Source organism: Ictidomys tridecemlineatus, chromosome 2 (assembly GCF_052094955.1).
Source record: "Ictidomys tridecemlineatus isolate mIctTri1 chromosome 2, mIctTri1.hap1, whole genome shotgun sequence".
Classification (NCBI taxonomy): domain Eukaryota; kingdom Metazoa; phylum Chordata; class Mammalia; order Rodentia; family Sciuridae; genus Ictidomys; species Ictidomys tridecemlineatus.
Window position 1 is genome coordinate 65467448 of NC_135478.1, and position 14043 is coordinate 65481490.

Genomic DNA, 14043 nt, shown 5'->3' on the forward strand with positions numbered 1-14043 from the left:
CTAATTGGAATGCAAAATGATTAAGAACAGGGACTATGTTCCTGGCTGTGAGAGAGTGCTAGAACATAGTAGGTTTTCAATTACTATCTCTGGGACATTTAATTAGTAAATGTCTATTGAATAAATAAATGATTAAATTATAGTGAAGGCTCTCTGTTATTTCTATGTTTACTTCTTCAGTACACAGTCTTTATTTTAAGCATGTCCTTGGGTTTCAGTAGGGGCTAAGCGATGTCACTGGTATAAATTATAAATTCAGGAAACATAAAACCCCCCTCGTGCACTTCCTAATGATGCTGATGGGTTATCAAACACATGCTTTGAAGACGCTTACATTATAAGATGTGAATTTATGGCAGTAACCTGATTCCAAAGACATATTTTTCAAAGCTTGACTATTTTATGAGTCACTGGTCACCTAGGTGAATATCACTGATTCAGTTCTGATGGAGAATAACAAAATGCATGTTAATTAGCAGCATGGTAAACCGTGGCACTGAGGATGCATCCACTGAGTCGTAACTTTGCAGCTCTGATGGTATAAATTTATGTCACTCTCACTTTCTCTGCACCTATCACCAAGCTCTAGAGAGTTATCTACATGGGACAGTATTCACCTTAGTGAAAGGACATGGATGATACAGCTGCCTCCATGATGACAGCTGAGAAGTGGTGATGGTGTGGCTGAATTTACAGGGGCTGCCTGTGGGAGGACTTCAGGCAAACACCAGAAATATAGCTCTTTTGCAGGTGCTGAAAGAGCATTTGCATTTTTTATTTAAAGGCAAACCCATACCCTGGAGCAAATTAATGGAAATAATGCAGGAGCAAATTAATGGAAATAATGCAAACTAGATTTTCTTTCTTTCATTCTATTGAGGGTTACTCCAGGTAGCCAAATTTTGTTTTATTGTGTATGTGTGGTACTGGGGATTGAACCCAGGGCCTCCTGTATGCTATGCATGTTGGCCAAGTATCTGCTACTGGGCTGCATCTCCAGCCCCTCCATCCACTTCTCTGTGGAAGGCCTTCTTCCTCTGACCATAAAGGTATCCTCTTCCCTTTGACTAAGCTTTAGACAGGTGTCTAACCAGAGGCCCCTGACCTCCCTTTCCTTGAGCATTTACTCTACATAACTTGCAGCTGTAATTTCTTTCTCTACCCCACTGAGATGCTAAAGATTCTAATCTGCTACAACTCAGGAAAGGGTTCATTATCATCAAGAAATAAAGGTTTCCCTGTCTCCTTGATTATGAGGGAGGATGGGAAACTAACTTACCCCAAAGGGTCCTTCATTCAAGCAGAGGACTAATCACACTGATAACTCCATGTACTCCTCAGTATTCTCCAGTACTTTCCTATTAGCTAATCCCAGCATGTTGGGATCTTCTGCCTTTTGTTTCAGTGGAGTTCAATCCTGCCTTTTTAATTCTGTCTGGTGTGATTCTTCCTTAATAAGTCACACTTGTCATTAAAAATTCCAAATCATGTGTAGGACACCTTGGATAACTCATTTGATTGAAGATGAGTTAAGGATGGTTGGTGGCTCAGGAATTTGGTTAAAGGAGGGGGAGACCACTTCTTCTTCTGAAATCTTTAATGAAGAGAGAGAGAATGCATTTTATGTAAAGTGAGTCACCCTTGGATGATTCCTTTAAGGAGACTGCAGAAAGAGGAAGAAGAACAGCAGTGGGGTAGAAGGTACACAGAAACTTGCCCTCTGGGTTCAGAATTCTTAGGCTGTTTATTCATTACACTTATCTCATGTTTGCTTATCTGTAAAACAGTGATAATTACAGATTTTTTTTGTCTGTTCAAAGGATTCAAGAAAACAGACCATATACATCAAGTGCTTAGAACAGATACAGGTGGTAAGTGCTTCATAAATGTTTTAGTTATTATCACCTTCACCGTGACCATTGCTGGATCATTAAATAGCAGAAATGACTTTAAACCAGTAATCATTCATATTTGGGTCTCAAGTTCCTATCTGTAAAATGACACCTGATAAGAAAAGGCCAAAACCCCTCCAGATTTAAGGTTTTCTTTGTGATTCTAACGAGGAGGCTACCCATACACTTAACCAAGAGGACATCTGTCACGCTAATGGCTGAGTGCCATTAGTGCAGCCTGTGACATCCAGAAGGGGCAGAGAGAGGAAAAAGAGCATCCGATGGAAAAGAAACCAAAGTTAGTCCATCAGGGTGATTTCAGACCATGGGCCCTGGGACTAGGTGGTCTGGGTTGGAAGTCCAACTCTACCTCTTACTAAGTGGGGCAAGTTATTTACCCCCAGGAGAAAATGACTAATAATATCACCTGCCTGGTAGTAGGCTTGATACGAAGAAGATTAAATGCATTTCCAGGGACCAAGAAAAGAGGTGGGGGAGGAAAGAGAAGCAAAAGTTCTCCCCACTGCACACAGCCACTCTACGGCCACCTGGCAGAGAGGCCTTACTCACTGATGGGGCCTAGTTAGGAAACTCTCAGCCCTTGTTTACTTCCTGCTACTATCTGGACTGATCAAGTCTCTTCAGGAGGAAGGGAGAGAAGAAAAATCATGAAATCTAATTCCCGGCCACCCATGCATGGAATAGTGTCCTTGGCCCTTGGGTCCTCAGACATGCTTCAAGTGGCCTACAAATGATTTTCAGGTTTTGAACGTCAAACTGGCAAGCTGAGAACTGAAAAACAAAACCTGACTCTCCACAGAAAGAAGTCCCAAATTATCTCATCAGAATCAATTAATTTACAGAACTGGGGTCCTTGCTGCCCTTTCTTGGCCTTTCTTTCTTTCTTGTTCTCTCTTTTGGCACAGCACATACTTTCCTCACCTAATTTTAAATCCTCTTTTCCAACTATTCTGTGATGCATATGTACCCCTTCCATATTAATATTAAATGTTTGCCTTTTTATCCTCTCCTGATAACACCTGGTTCATATCCACCTAAACAGCTTTCTATGCAGAAAAAAAAACTTACCAAAATGGTATCAATCTAGATATATTGTTTTTATATCCCATTTCTAAGCAATGATCGCACTTTTCCATTTCAGCACATTTTCATTCCATCTGATGCTTTGACCACATTCAATTTCCCACCTTGATCACAAAATTGTTCCCTACATCAGATTGTTCAACAGCCAGTCTACTGCTATGAGTGACATCCACTTATTATGACCCTTCCTTTGCTTTGCTTTTAGTCGAGCAGAGGGTTTTTTGTTTGTTCAGTTTTTTATATTTTTTTTTAAATTCTGACTTTTGAAAGAGATTTTTAAAAGTAATTTGATAATGGAAGATTTCTCTTAAAGTTGAACTTTCAAAATATGCTGCGGCATTAGCTCTTTTCTTTTAGAACTGGTTTTAGCTATTCAAATGCTACCAGCATCTCAAGTGAAATGAACCGGCTTTACTCATAATGAAACCCAGGCTGCTCCACTTGAGGTGAGTGAGCCAACAGTCTAAGTGCTTCAGACCAACTTCAAGAACACAGAACAGGGCTGGAGATGTGGCTCAAGCAGTAATGTGCTCGCCTGGCATGCACAGGGCACTAGGTTCTGATCTCAGCACCATATAAAAATAAAATAAAGATGTTGTGTCCACCGAAAACTGAAAAATAAACTCTCTCTCTCTCTCTCTCTCTCTCTCCTCTCTCTCCCCCCTCTCTCTCTTAAAAAAAAAAAGAAAAAAACACAGAACAAACTCCTTCTGGGTCCTGTGGCCACAGTTTTGTTGGTGAATCAAATTTCCCTAAAGGAGGAGACCAGAATCATCTCAGCTCTTTCTCAGTTGTCCAGGTGAAAGTCTAAGCCAGAAGGACTCCCAGTGCTATGGTACCAGACATCCTCATCTGAGCATGGGGGCAGGGACAGATCAGCAAAGATCCTCAGAGACAGATCCTCACCGTACACTGCGATGGTCTTTGTGTCCTGCAGGATGGCATTTCCGGCAGAGACCTGCACTGTGATGGTGTTCATTCCTTCTGAAGTAAATTTGAATGATATGCTTCCCTCCAAGGTGATCAAGGGCTATAATAAATGGGAAACAGAGCAAGCAGAAAGCTGCTTAGTTAAAGTTGAAATAGCAGTGAACCAGGTGGTCGATAACTCTGCAGGGGCTCTTCCTGGTACACTAGCATGGAACTTTCTATGTATGTATCCCCATCACCTGAAATGCAGGCCAGAGGGGAGGCTGTCTATTGCAACAAGGGCCCCAGGGGATTCTCCCATTTTGGGGGGATTGGACACCTCTCTCCTGGTATCATCCTGACTCTGGACTGGAAAATCAACAGGTCTTTCTTGTTGATGGGATATATGTCTCTCTTTTTTCACAATCTATTTTGATGAAGCACGTGTTTTAATCCAAGGGCACTTTCAAATCAAACAAGAAAGGGGATCTCTTATTAATCCAAACTTAATAGCAGCCACAGAAAATCTATACGTTGCCAAACATTCACCTCTAGAGTCTACTATTAATATGAAATTCCCATGGAACACAGCAACTGTGGACACTTAAACTGGACAATAGATAGGGGTGGGAGGTGTGGCAGCTTCCTGTGAGAAGCGCCATCAACAGTTTTCTGGAAGTAGCTTCCGTGAAAATAAGTAGTTATGGGATTGTGGTTTCAGGACTCAAAAAAGAAAAAAAAAAGTATTGGAGGACTGCTACCTGTAACATAAGCAGATGCCAAGTTTCTAGAAGAAAAAATTATTAATCTGATGACCTCCCATGACTCACTCCTCACAAATATTTCTTTCCCATCTTTTCTTAATTAGCTCTAAAATCAAAATTCATTTAATTCCCTGTATGGTGGAGGGCAGACTAAAGTCCAGCATAAGAATGATTTTTAATAGGGTCGGTTGAGAATTTTGTTTTATATTAAAATTAAGAAAAAAAAACAATAGGAGGCAGAGAAGAAAGTTGTTCAGTGCTTTCACAGTCTATACCAGCTTTCGGGCAAATAGCATTGATTTCTCCTTTCCCACTGTGGACAGTGGGCCCAATGGGCTACATTTGCATGCATGGCTTCAGAAGAAATCAAGGAGCTTCTTTTGTACTCTGTTGTGTCAGCAGTGGGGGCGAGAGCTTCTTTCTCTATCAGGCTTGCAGCAGGTCTAGGTGCAAGAGAGCTTTCCTCCCTGCATGTGCACAGCTACGTCTACAGTTAAAGCCAAAATTCAGTTCTCAAAGAAAATCACGTTTTTACTAAAATGAGGTGTATAGCATTGGAAGAGCAAAGCCACGAAGTGAATGTAACTCTTGGAAGATGATAGAGCGTCCCTGTCCAGGGAGGTTCATCTGAGTGCCCTTTGGGGAAGGGATGCTTTGGGCCTTAATCCCACTACCTTACTGACATTTGGAAGTATTTAATCTTCTGAGAATATAATGAGTTCAAAACTGACAAAGACCATGCAGCCTGGAGGGCAGGAAGGAAAAATGAATAAAGGGAGCAGAAGGTCTGGGATTTTGCCTCTCTATGAAGCACCTAGAAGAGATTGGAGGAAGCTACTTCTGCTGTAGCAGCCTCACTCTTCTCATCTGCAAAAGGAAGGACTAAGAGTAAATGAAGGTTAAGGTCTCTACTGGTTTTAGAATTATTGCTGACTTTTGAGTACCAGGAATATTTACGGAAAACATAAAAGATGAAGCTGACCTAAAGAAAGGACCGTGTCTGATTTAGGATGCAAGGCCATTTTTTTGTGTGTGTGTGTGTGTGTGTGTGTACATGCATTTATGTGGCAGTGGGGAGGGGGTTGTAATGGATACGGGTTGCTTTTCCTGGATATGGGTTGCCTCTTTGTAATGAGATACTTAACACAGACTGCCTGCTGGCCCTGAAGCTAGGGCTCCCCCTGAACTCTTGCATTCATAAGCCATATTCCCTTCTGTTTGGCTTTAGGCAGCATAAGATGAGCCTCAGTCACTAGCCCTGTACGGAAGGCAGACTCACCTCTGTGTTGTTTCCATACCACCACACATAAGTGAGGGTGCCCACTTGGCTGGGCCACAGCACCACAGTTGCATTGAACTCCTTGTTCTTTGTGGTAACAAAGGGAATAGATAGGTGCACATGCTCCAAGGGACCTAAAACACAAGACAAAGAGGGGCCATGGAGAGGGATGAGCTTCCGCTGCTCTGCCTTCCCTGCTCTGAGAGAACACATATTTACTCAGAAGCCTCTCAAACATCACAGCCACCTTCCCTAAGGGAAGTGCCCCGTGCTCTCACCACTTTGGAGAACAGAAATATATTGCAAACAATGTCATTTTGTCATTTTGCATTTACAGATCTTACTTACAGGTCTAAAACCTGAGTTACAGATGGTGAAAGTTAAAAAAAAATTTACAAGTAGTTTATGAAGTCCTTAAATGATCGGACAAGATTTCACAGGGAGATGCAAGGTCTTTCCAAGAGATTATAGCCTTGGTGATAAATGAATCATGGGGACCTGCCGAGAATCATGTTGGGGTGAGTAGTAGTAGGCAAATCCCCAAATCATTTCACGAGTAATTTTTCTTTATTATTTTTGCATTTCAAAGGTGTGTGTAGGTGTGCCTGTGTGTGTGAGCATGTGAGTAGGAATCTGCCTGGTAAGCATGGAACACACTATATTTGGGGCTGAGTTAGGCCTGCCCAGGAAAGAGGCACACAGGAAGGGCTCTGTGCCAGTGCGTTCCAGGCTTTGGAATATGCCCTTTGTTCTTGCCATCATTGATTGGGCAGATCTTGCCATTGCCACTCACACTTTTCCCCCGGTGGGCACACCTTTGCCCTCTGCAGGGCCTGTGTTTATACACCTTTCTCACGGCCCTGTCAGCCTTCAGGTTTCGGTTCCAGCATCACCTCCTCTGTGATGCTCTCCCTGTCATTGTGTCAATGACAAATAAGACATCTTGTTAGTGAGTCATGGTCATTCATTCAATCGATAGTTCTTAAGCACTTTACATGGTTTAGATATGGGGCATCCCCCAAAAGCTGATGTCTGCGACAATGCAAGAATTGTTCAGATGTGGAATGGTAGAATTGGGAGATGCAATCTGATCAGTGAATTAATCCACTGATATGGATTAACTGGACGGTAACTCTGAGCAGGTAGGGTATGCTTGGAGGACGTAGGTCACTGGGGTGAGCCATTAGGGATTATATTTTGTCCCTGAGGAGTCAAGAGAGCTGCATCCTTGTTGCCAGATCCTGAACTACTTTCCTCTGTCATGATGTTCTGCCTCATCTTGGGCCAGAGCTATAGAGTCAGCCGTCTATGGACTGAGACCTCTAAAACTATGAGCCCCAAATAAACTTCCTCTCCTCAACACTGAACTTGCCAGATCCTTTGGTCACAGTGATGAAAAAACTAACTAAACAGTACTTTTAGGTATTGAGTATTATCTTAGGTCCCAGAGATATTTAGCACTTAATAAGCTTAGGTAATTTTAAGGGAAAAAAGTTATTGAAAACATAAAGCAGGGCTAATTTTGATGGAGTGGTTAAAGAAGCCTTCTCAGAAGAAATGATGTTTGAACAGTGGCCTGGATAGAGTGAAAGATTATATCAAGTGTCTATTTGTGATGCTCCAGTATAAAGACCTTGAGGAGAAGATGTGCTTTCCATGTCAGCCGACGAGCAAGGATGCAAGAACAGCTAAGTGGAAAGATGGAGGGAAACGTGTAGCCGAGCAGGTCCATCAGGGTTCAAGGACACACAGCACATTGGCCTTGTAGGCTCTGAAGTACATATATATGGGCTTGTATACGTTTATACTTGCATGTATATACATTATACCTCCATAAAAGTGTGACATTTTTCAGATTTGCCTGGCCTCTTGCCTTTACCTACTTATCATGGGTATAAAATACCTGGGTTTTGCTGTCCAGAACCCTAACCATTAAGCATCTCTGTTCTGCACAGAGGGTGAAGTCTTCCCTAAAGGAGCCACAGGGTAATTCCACCCCATGGAAGTCCCCAGTTGATGGTTCTGCTCAAAGAACTAAACAAATTGGTAGATGCTGCTCTAGCATATAGGTGCCTGCGGTGCACAAAAGGGACAGCAGGTGGCGCTGCATCACTCCATATGAATATTCCTGGCAAGATGGTTGAGAGAATTAGGAATTGGGTGAATTGGGTTTCCCTATCCTTTTCTTGTATTGCCTTCCCATGCTGCAGGAAACAGCTGATGTCTGTGAGACTGAACATTTTGTGTGTGTGTGTGTGTGTGTGTGTGTGTGTATGCGCACACTGACTGCTGTGATCTCCCTCTAGCATTTATGTCCTGAAGACTTCTGAATATTTAATTAAATATTGCAAATATGTCATATTCTTATTTATTTGAAATTATTTTTATAAAGACACTAGAGGAAGTAAAGGGGATTTGAACTATAAGGAAGATATTCCTATCAGACTTTCTCAAACTTCAGCATATATAAGAAGCATACTAATGTGTTCAAAGCACACTATGATACTACATTTCCTATTAATTTAGTAGGTTAGGGATAGAACCCAGAAAAAGAAAATTACTATTTAATTCTGAGCAGGTGGCTCATTCAACCACACTTTAAAAAAAAAAAAAAAACCTGTTCTGATTTGCTGGTCAATATAATGATGGCATGAATAGTTGCGAAGCCACATGTTTTTTCAAGCCATATGGATAACTTTACCCTAAGGTGGGGCCAGAGACATATCTGCAAATTGCTCCTATGGAAGGGAGCAGTTAAGGAAATGGTTTGAGGAAGAACTAGAACATCTACCTCATCTTCTTTCACCTCCCATCCTGCAAGTTTGCAGAGTCTTCAATGTTTTTTTTTTTTCCTTGCAAGATGGTTGTGATAGGGCAGCTTTCTGAGCAAAAATCTGCATGCCCTCTAAATTCTCTGCCCCATCCAGCTGAAGACAATGCTGGCTGCAGCACGTGTCTCATTAGTTTGCAAAACAGCAGAGCACAGTGAATACTATCCCCAAGGAATTTCCAACTGTCAGCCTTCAACAAATTACCCAGGTGCTCTGTGAGAGCGGCTGGCCCATTCCTGCACGCATTAAAGCAGGAAAATGGGCTCCATTTGTTTCTGATGACCTTTGCAAACCCATATTGAAAAACCTCTGATTTGGAATAAAATCACCTTTCTGCACTGGAGAGTGGAGAGAATGTGTATGTAAGACAAGAAATGGGTTTTCTGGAGTTGACCGATGGGGGAGTCAGTGGGACAGAGGCAGAGAGGAGGTTAGCAAGCTTTGTGGCTAGTTCTGTAGCTCAGAATCCACAAAGTCCAAATGCACATGCTACTTTAAGATGATGGAAATCCAAATGTTGTTAGTTGACAGGGTACTTGCTTGATATATCTTTTGAGAACAAGATGTGCTTCCATTTGATAGAGAAGAAAATCTAGGTTCAGTGAGACAGAGTAATATGACCAGCATTTGGACTTAAACAGCACATCAAACTCTGTCTAGTACTTTTAAAAACTTTTCTCTCACAAAGCCAACTCTGTCCCCCACCTGCACTTAGGCACTAAAAATCACTTACTACACCTCCCAGGCATTAGATGTTTGGGAGTGCGACTCAGTGCTACTCTTATTTGTCTTCCTTTTATTGTGAAACAGTGCCCAAGTCAGAGAGCTTCTCCAATCTTTGTTTTCTACCTGAAAGGAAGGGCCTAAGTCATTTATTATGGTACAGATGTGAAAACAGACAAAATGAGTTTAAGGGCATAGTAAAGCACCCCAGAGCCTTTAGAAGAGGTACTGAGCTAACGTGTCAGAACATGTGGACCCTGCTGAGGTGTGGGTATTAGGTGAATATGAGCTACAAACAGCTTTAAATATGATCCTGCTTTAACACAATCTGTATATAAGAGTGAATTCTAGTCCCCAAGGCCAGGCTCAGAAAGGGGTTCCATTAATATGAGGAGGTGGGCTTACCCAATAACTTCACCCAAGAGGAGTCTGAGAAATTAAAGTCAGAACACAAACCTTCAATCACAAATCATCTCCTGCTATTTTACCTGATCAACCAGGTTGATGGAATGAAAAAAATGCAGAGGAACAAAGAAACTCATTTCTTTTAGAAGCCTTGGGCTTTGGCAGGCCTTAATCTTGAGCAGAGGTCAACTATCTATTGTTTTCCTTCCCTGGATTTAGAAAATCGGGGAGGGTCCTTAGGGGAAGCAGTAGATCCCTCAAGGGATCTGATCATGTATAAAAATGAGAAAAAGTGCACAGAGGGACAGGGAGGTTGAGCCAGGGAGGACTCAATGGGAGGCCCTGAGAAGCTGAGATCAGAGGCACTCCTGAATTCTAGGTCCAGAGTTGTACATGACTGGAGTGAGGTGAATGCATAATAAATACATGAGAAGTGGACTGCAGCTCCATTTCCCAAGGAGAGTAGCTGTCTGGTAGAAATCCCCCCTCACATAACAAGTTGTAGGAAATGATAAGCTACTAGAAAGGCCACCATTCTCAGCAAATGGACTGACATTTGTGACGCAAGTCATTTTTTTTGTTACCAATAATTAACGTTTGTGGTGTACCTTCAGAGATTTTTAGATTATTCTCATGATCATCCCTTTTATTGCCCTCAACACTGATGGACAGGGGGTATTGTGTCTTGGGCTATATGAGATGGAGGGGAACCTGTGCAATGCATCTTAAACCTGCATAGTTGTGTAACAAGGAAGCTGCTTCTAACCTAAACACTCATATTTCTTCAGGATGTTTGCCAAGGTAGGCAGGGAGAGAATTCCTGCTGATGGAGTTAGTTCCTGCAGCCCAAAGCCACCCTTCACACTGACCCCAACTTTAGTGATCAAAAACTGGAATTCCTGAGACTGGCAGGCCTGAGTCTGGGGCCTGGCTCTGTTAGGTAGTACATCAGCTACCTCAAACAATTCACTTTTAGCACTGTGGTCCTTTGCAAAGCAGAGTTTCTCACTGCTTCTACTTCATAGGATTGTTTTGAGAAGTGTGGTAATACACATAAAGAGCTTTTAGTGCAAAGCCTACCTGGCATACAGAGGAAGAGCTTAATAAAGTGTAGCCAAAGTGGGGAAGCAAAGTGAGAACCCTGCCTAACTCTGTTTAGACCCAAATAAGGGAGTGTGTGCTTCCTCAGAGAACCTCAGCCATGAGTATACAATAGGCAAAGATGGAGAAGAAGTAATATATTTGCAGTCTTCAGCAACCACACTGTCTCTTGGGCATCCCTAAATAGTCCTGTCCTTTCACACAGTTTTTATATTATTCTTATTATTTAAAGTCAGAGACCTAGATGTTACTTTCATTACTCGATTTTGCTCCCTGGTCAAGGTGCAGGGGAGAGGTTTAGAGTATTGTCAGGCCTTAATACTCTTTCTCTGGGGACTTGAAATTTGAACTAAGCCTTAATATAAAGAAATTACTTTAATTTAAACTATTTTTCTAAGAACCAAAATGAGTCTGAGGACTGTGGGGGGCAAGTTCATGCATACGATATTTATGACACACAATATACCCAACATACTTTAGTTGTTATCTCATTACATCCAGCCAGGCCTTCTGATTCCTCAATGGGGAAAAGCTAAAGCATGTCTTGGAACTCTTATCTCTCCTTTGCCCTCTGACTCATTTCCTTTCCCCCCTCTGCTAAAATGTAACTCCTGTGTTTCTTCTGGATAAGAAATGTGGGATCACATTTTAAAAGGACACGAATTTAAGCTATGTCATAAGCCAACAACAGTAATAACATACAAGTTACATGTAAGTACAGGATGGTGCTGTTAGACCCCAGACTGTTGTCCACCTGCACGGTCACTCGGAAAATGCCCACGTTCTGATAGACGTGTTTGATCCCATCTTCCATGGAGCTGAGATTGACGTAAGACACTGCAATGCCATCACCAAAGTCCACTTGGATGAGTGTCCGCTGGACATCACCCTGCAAAAGAGCCCAGAGTCAGTCAGCAGGAAGGGAGCCAGAGCTTGGCTGCACTTTCTAGGGGCCTGGGGCTTGTTTTGGTCTTGGCTCCTCCAACAGCTGGGAACATCTGTCTGTTTTGATAGAATCCCTCTGACACTCCCTGGCAGACAGGAATTTGCTAAGATGGATACTCTCCAAACGTGAAGGGCACCAACTACCAGAAATTTCAAGGCTTTGGACATTAACAGTGTTTGATTATCAGGTTCAATTTGATATTCAATTACTCAAGAAGGCTTTGTTAACAGTCTTATCATCCACATCAATAAAATTGCACCCAGGTGGCTTCAAAAATTCAGCCTACCTGTTGTGGTCACCAGGTACCTTCTGCGTCTCCTGAGTCATCCACTTTGTTTCTGGTTCCGTAACCATGTTGGAGGAAGGGTAGAGGACACCTAGCCTGACATCAGATAGGACACTGCATTCTCTTAAAATTCAGTATTTTGTATTAGAAAATGGTCTCATTTTAGTCTTCACAGAATCTGAGTCTGAATAAAAGAACAGGGACAGTTCAAATGCCTTAACAGATGAAGAATCTGAAGTCTACAAAGGTTTCATCATTCACTCAGGTTAACACAGCTAGTAACTGGTGGACCAGGATTATGACCTGGTCCTCTGGATTTTGGTTCATCCATTTCAACATACCACTGTGAGTAAAGCATTGAAGCCCCTGAGGCTTGAATTCCACTGTGTTATTAACAAGCTAGATGACTTCATACATGGGGTCTATCATTCAGCCTGCTTTGGTCTCAGTTACCAAATCTTATGAAATGGACACAATACTACCATACCATCTTAACTCAAAAGATTCTTAAAAATATGTAGATATTTAGTAATCCATAAAATGTTACACAAAAATAAATGACTATAAAAACAACACAGCTGTAAAAGACCTATAATACTTCTGTAAAGCTGGAGTGGGATTTTATGAATCTAAATTTCCCATGAGCAGACAGAAGATAAAGTCTCTATTCCAAAACCTCAGACCTCTTTAGTTTCTCAAGAAGCAAAATTACTTAGACCAAATTGGCAAAACAACAAAAACTAAAATCTTCTTTCACACAGTCCATCTTTATCAAACTATGTTTCATTCTTTTTGATAGTCTTTCCCATTTTCAGATAAAAAGAAAAAGAAAAAAATACCTTTAAATTAGAAATGTCTTTTGATTAAGTAAGGTTTATATGGTATCATATTTTTTGAAAAGGCCAAATTTAAAAGCTGATGGTTAAAGGATTATTTCACAGCCAAAGGAAAAGCAGTTTAAATCTTATGAATCTGTGTGACTTACTCCTCTGATCTATGCCTAGTTGAGCACTGTCAAGGGGCACACAGCAGCTAACGCTCATTGAGAACCTAGTACAACTCTCAGGAAACACACAGGCCAAAGTCCTCCCCTGGGGTGGAAAAAGAAACCCGACTCAAAACTATAAAGCAAACATCCACAAGCTCAGGCATTGTGGAATTACTTGAATTCCCTTCATTAATAAATATAAATGTCAACTCTTCTTGCTAACTTGTCCTTCACTTGGGCAACCAGAGTGGACTGATGAATCCATCTTTCTGTTTCTGGTGAGTTTCCATTTCCAGGTCTTCTGGGTTTTTGACAGAGTGATTGGGAAGCCAACCCTACGTGTGTGCCGGGGGTGGGGGGGGGAGGACCACTTTTTTGAAACCAGGTTCTGGGGTAAATATCAGAGTAGACGGGGTTCTCCAGGGCATGTGACAAGCAGTGGAGTGGGAGAGGGAGAGAGATAAGCTTTGTGGGGACAAAGAAGGCATCAGAGAGAGGCCATCGCTTACAAGAGGACAGAGGGGAGATTCCCACCCATAGCCAACTCTGCTTCATTCTCCCCTGAGAGAGAGACAAAGAGATAGTGAAGGAGAGAGAAGCCACCCACAGAATCGGAAAGAGTAAAATGTCAGCCAACATCATTTCAGTCTACATTGCTATGAATTTCCTGTTTGGTATTCATTGTTTTCCTTTAGCTGGCCTTGACTTAGACATCTTGTTAGTTACATAAAACCCCTCCACGTTCTATCTGTCTGGATTTCATGTGGTCCTTTGGCTTGATAACATTCTGACATCTCGATTTATGATAAAGTTCT

General features: G+C 41.9%; 1 protein-coding gene across 1 annotated transcript in view; it reads right to left on the reverse strand.

Annotated features, from left to right (window-relative positions):
* Positions 1–3632: 3632 nt before the first annotated feature.
* Positions 3633–14043, reverse strand: part of LOC101978479 (VPS10 domain-containing receptor SorCS1-like) — a 67586-nt gene continuing 57175 nt past the window's right edge. Inside the window, exons 12-14 of the mRNA XM_078026721.1 lie at positions 11711–11897; positions 5949–6082; positions 3633–4026 (exon numbers count right to left, since the gene is read on the reverse strand). Of these exons, the coding sequence (XP_077882847.1) occupies positions 3784–4026; positions 5949–6082; positions 11711–11897 (564 nt within the window). The 3' untranslated portion in view covers positions 3633–3783. The remainder of the gene's footprint in view (positions 4027–5948; positions 6083–11710; positions 11898–14043) is intronic.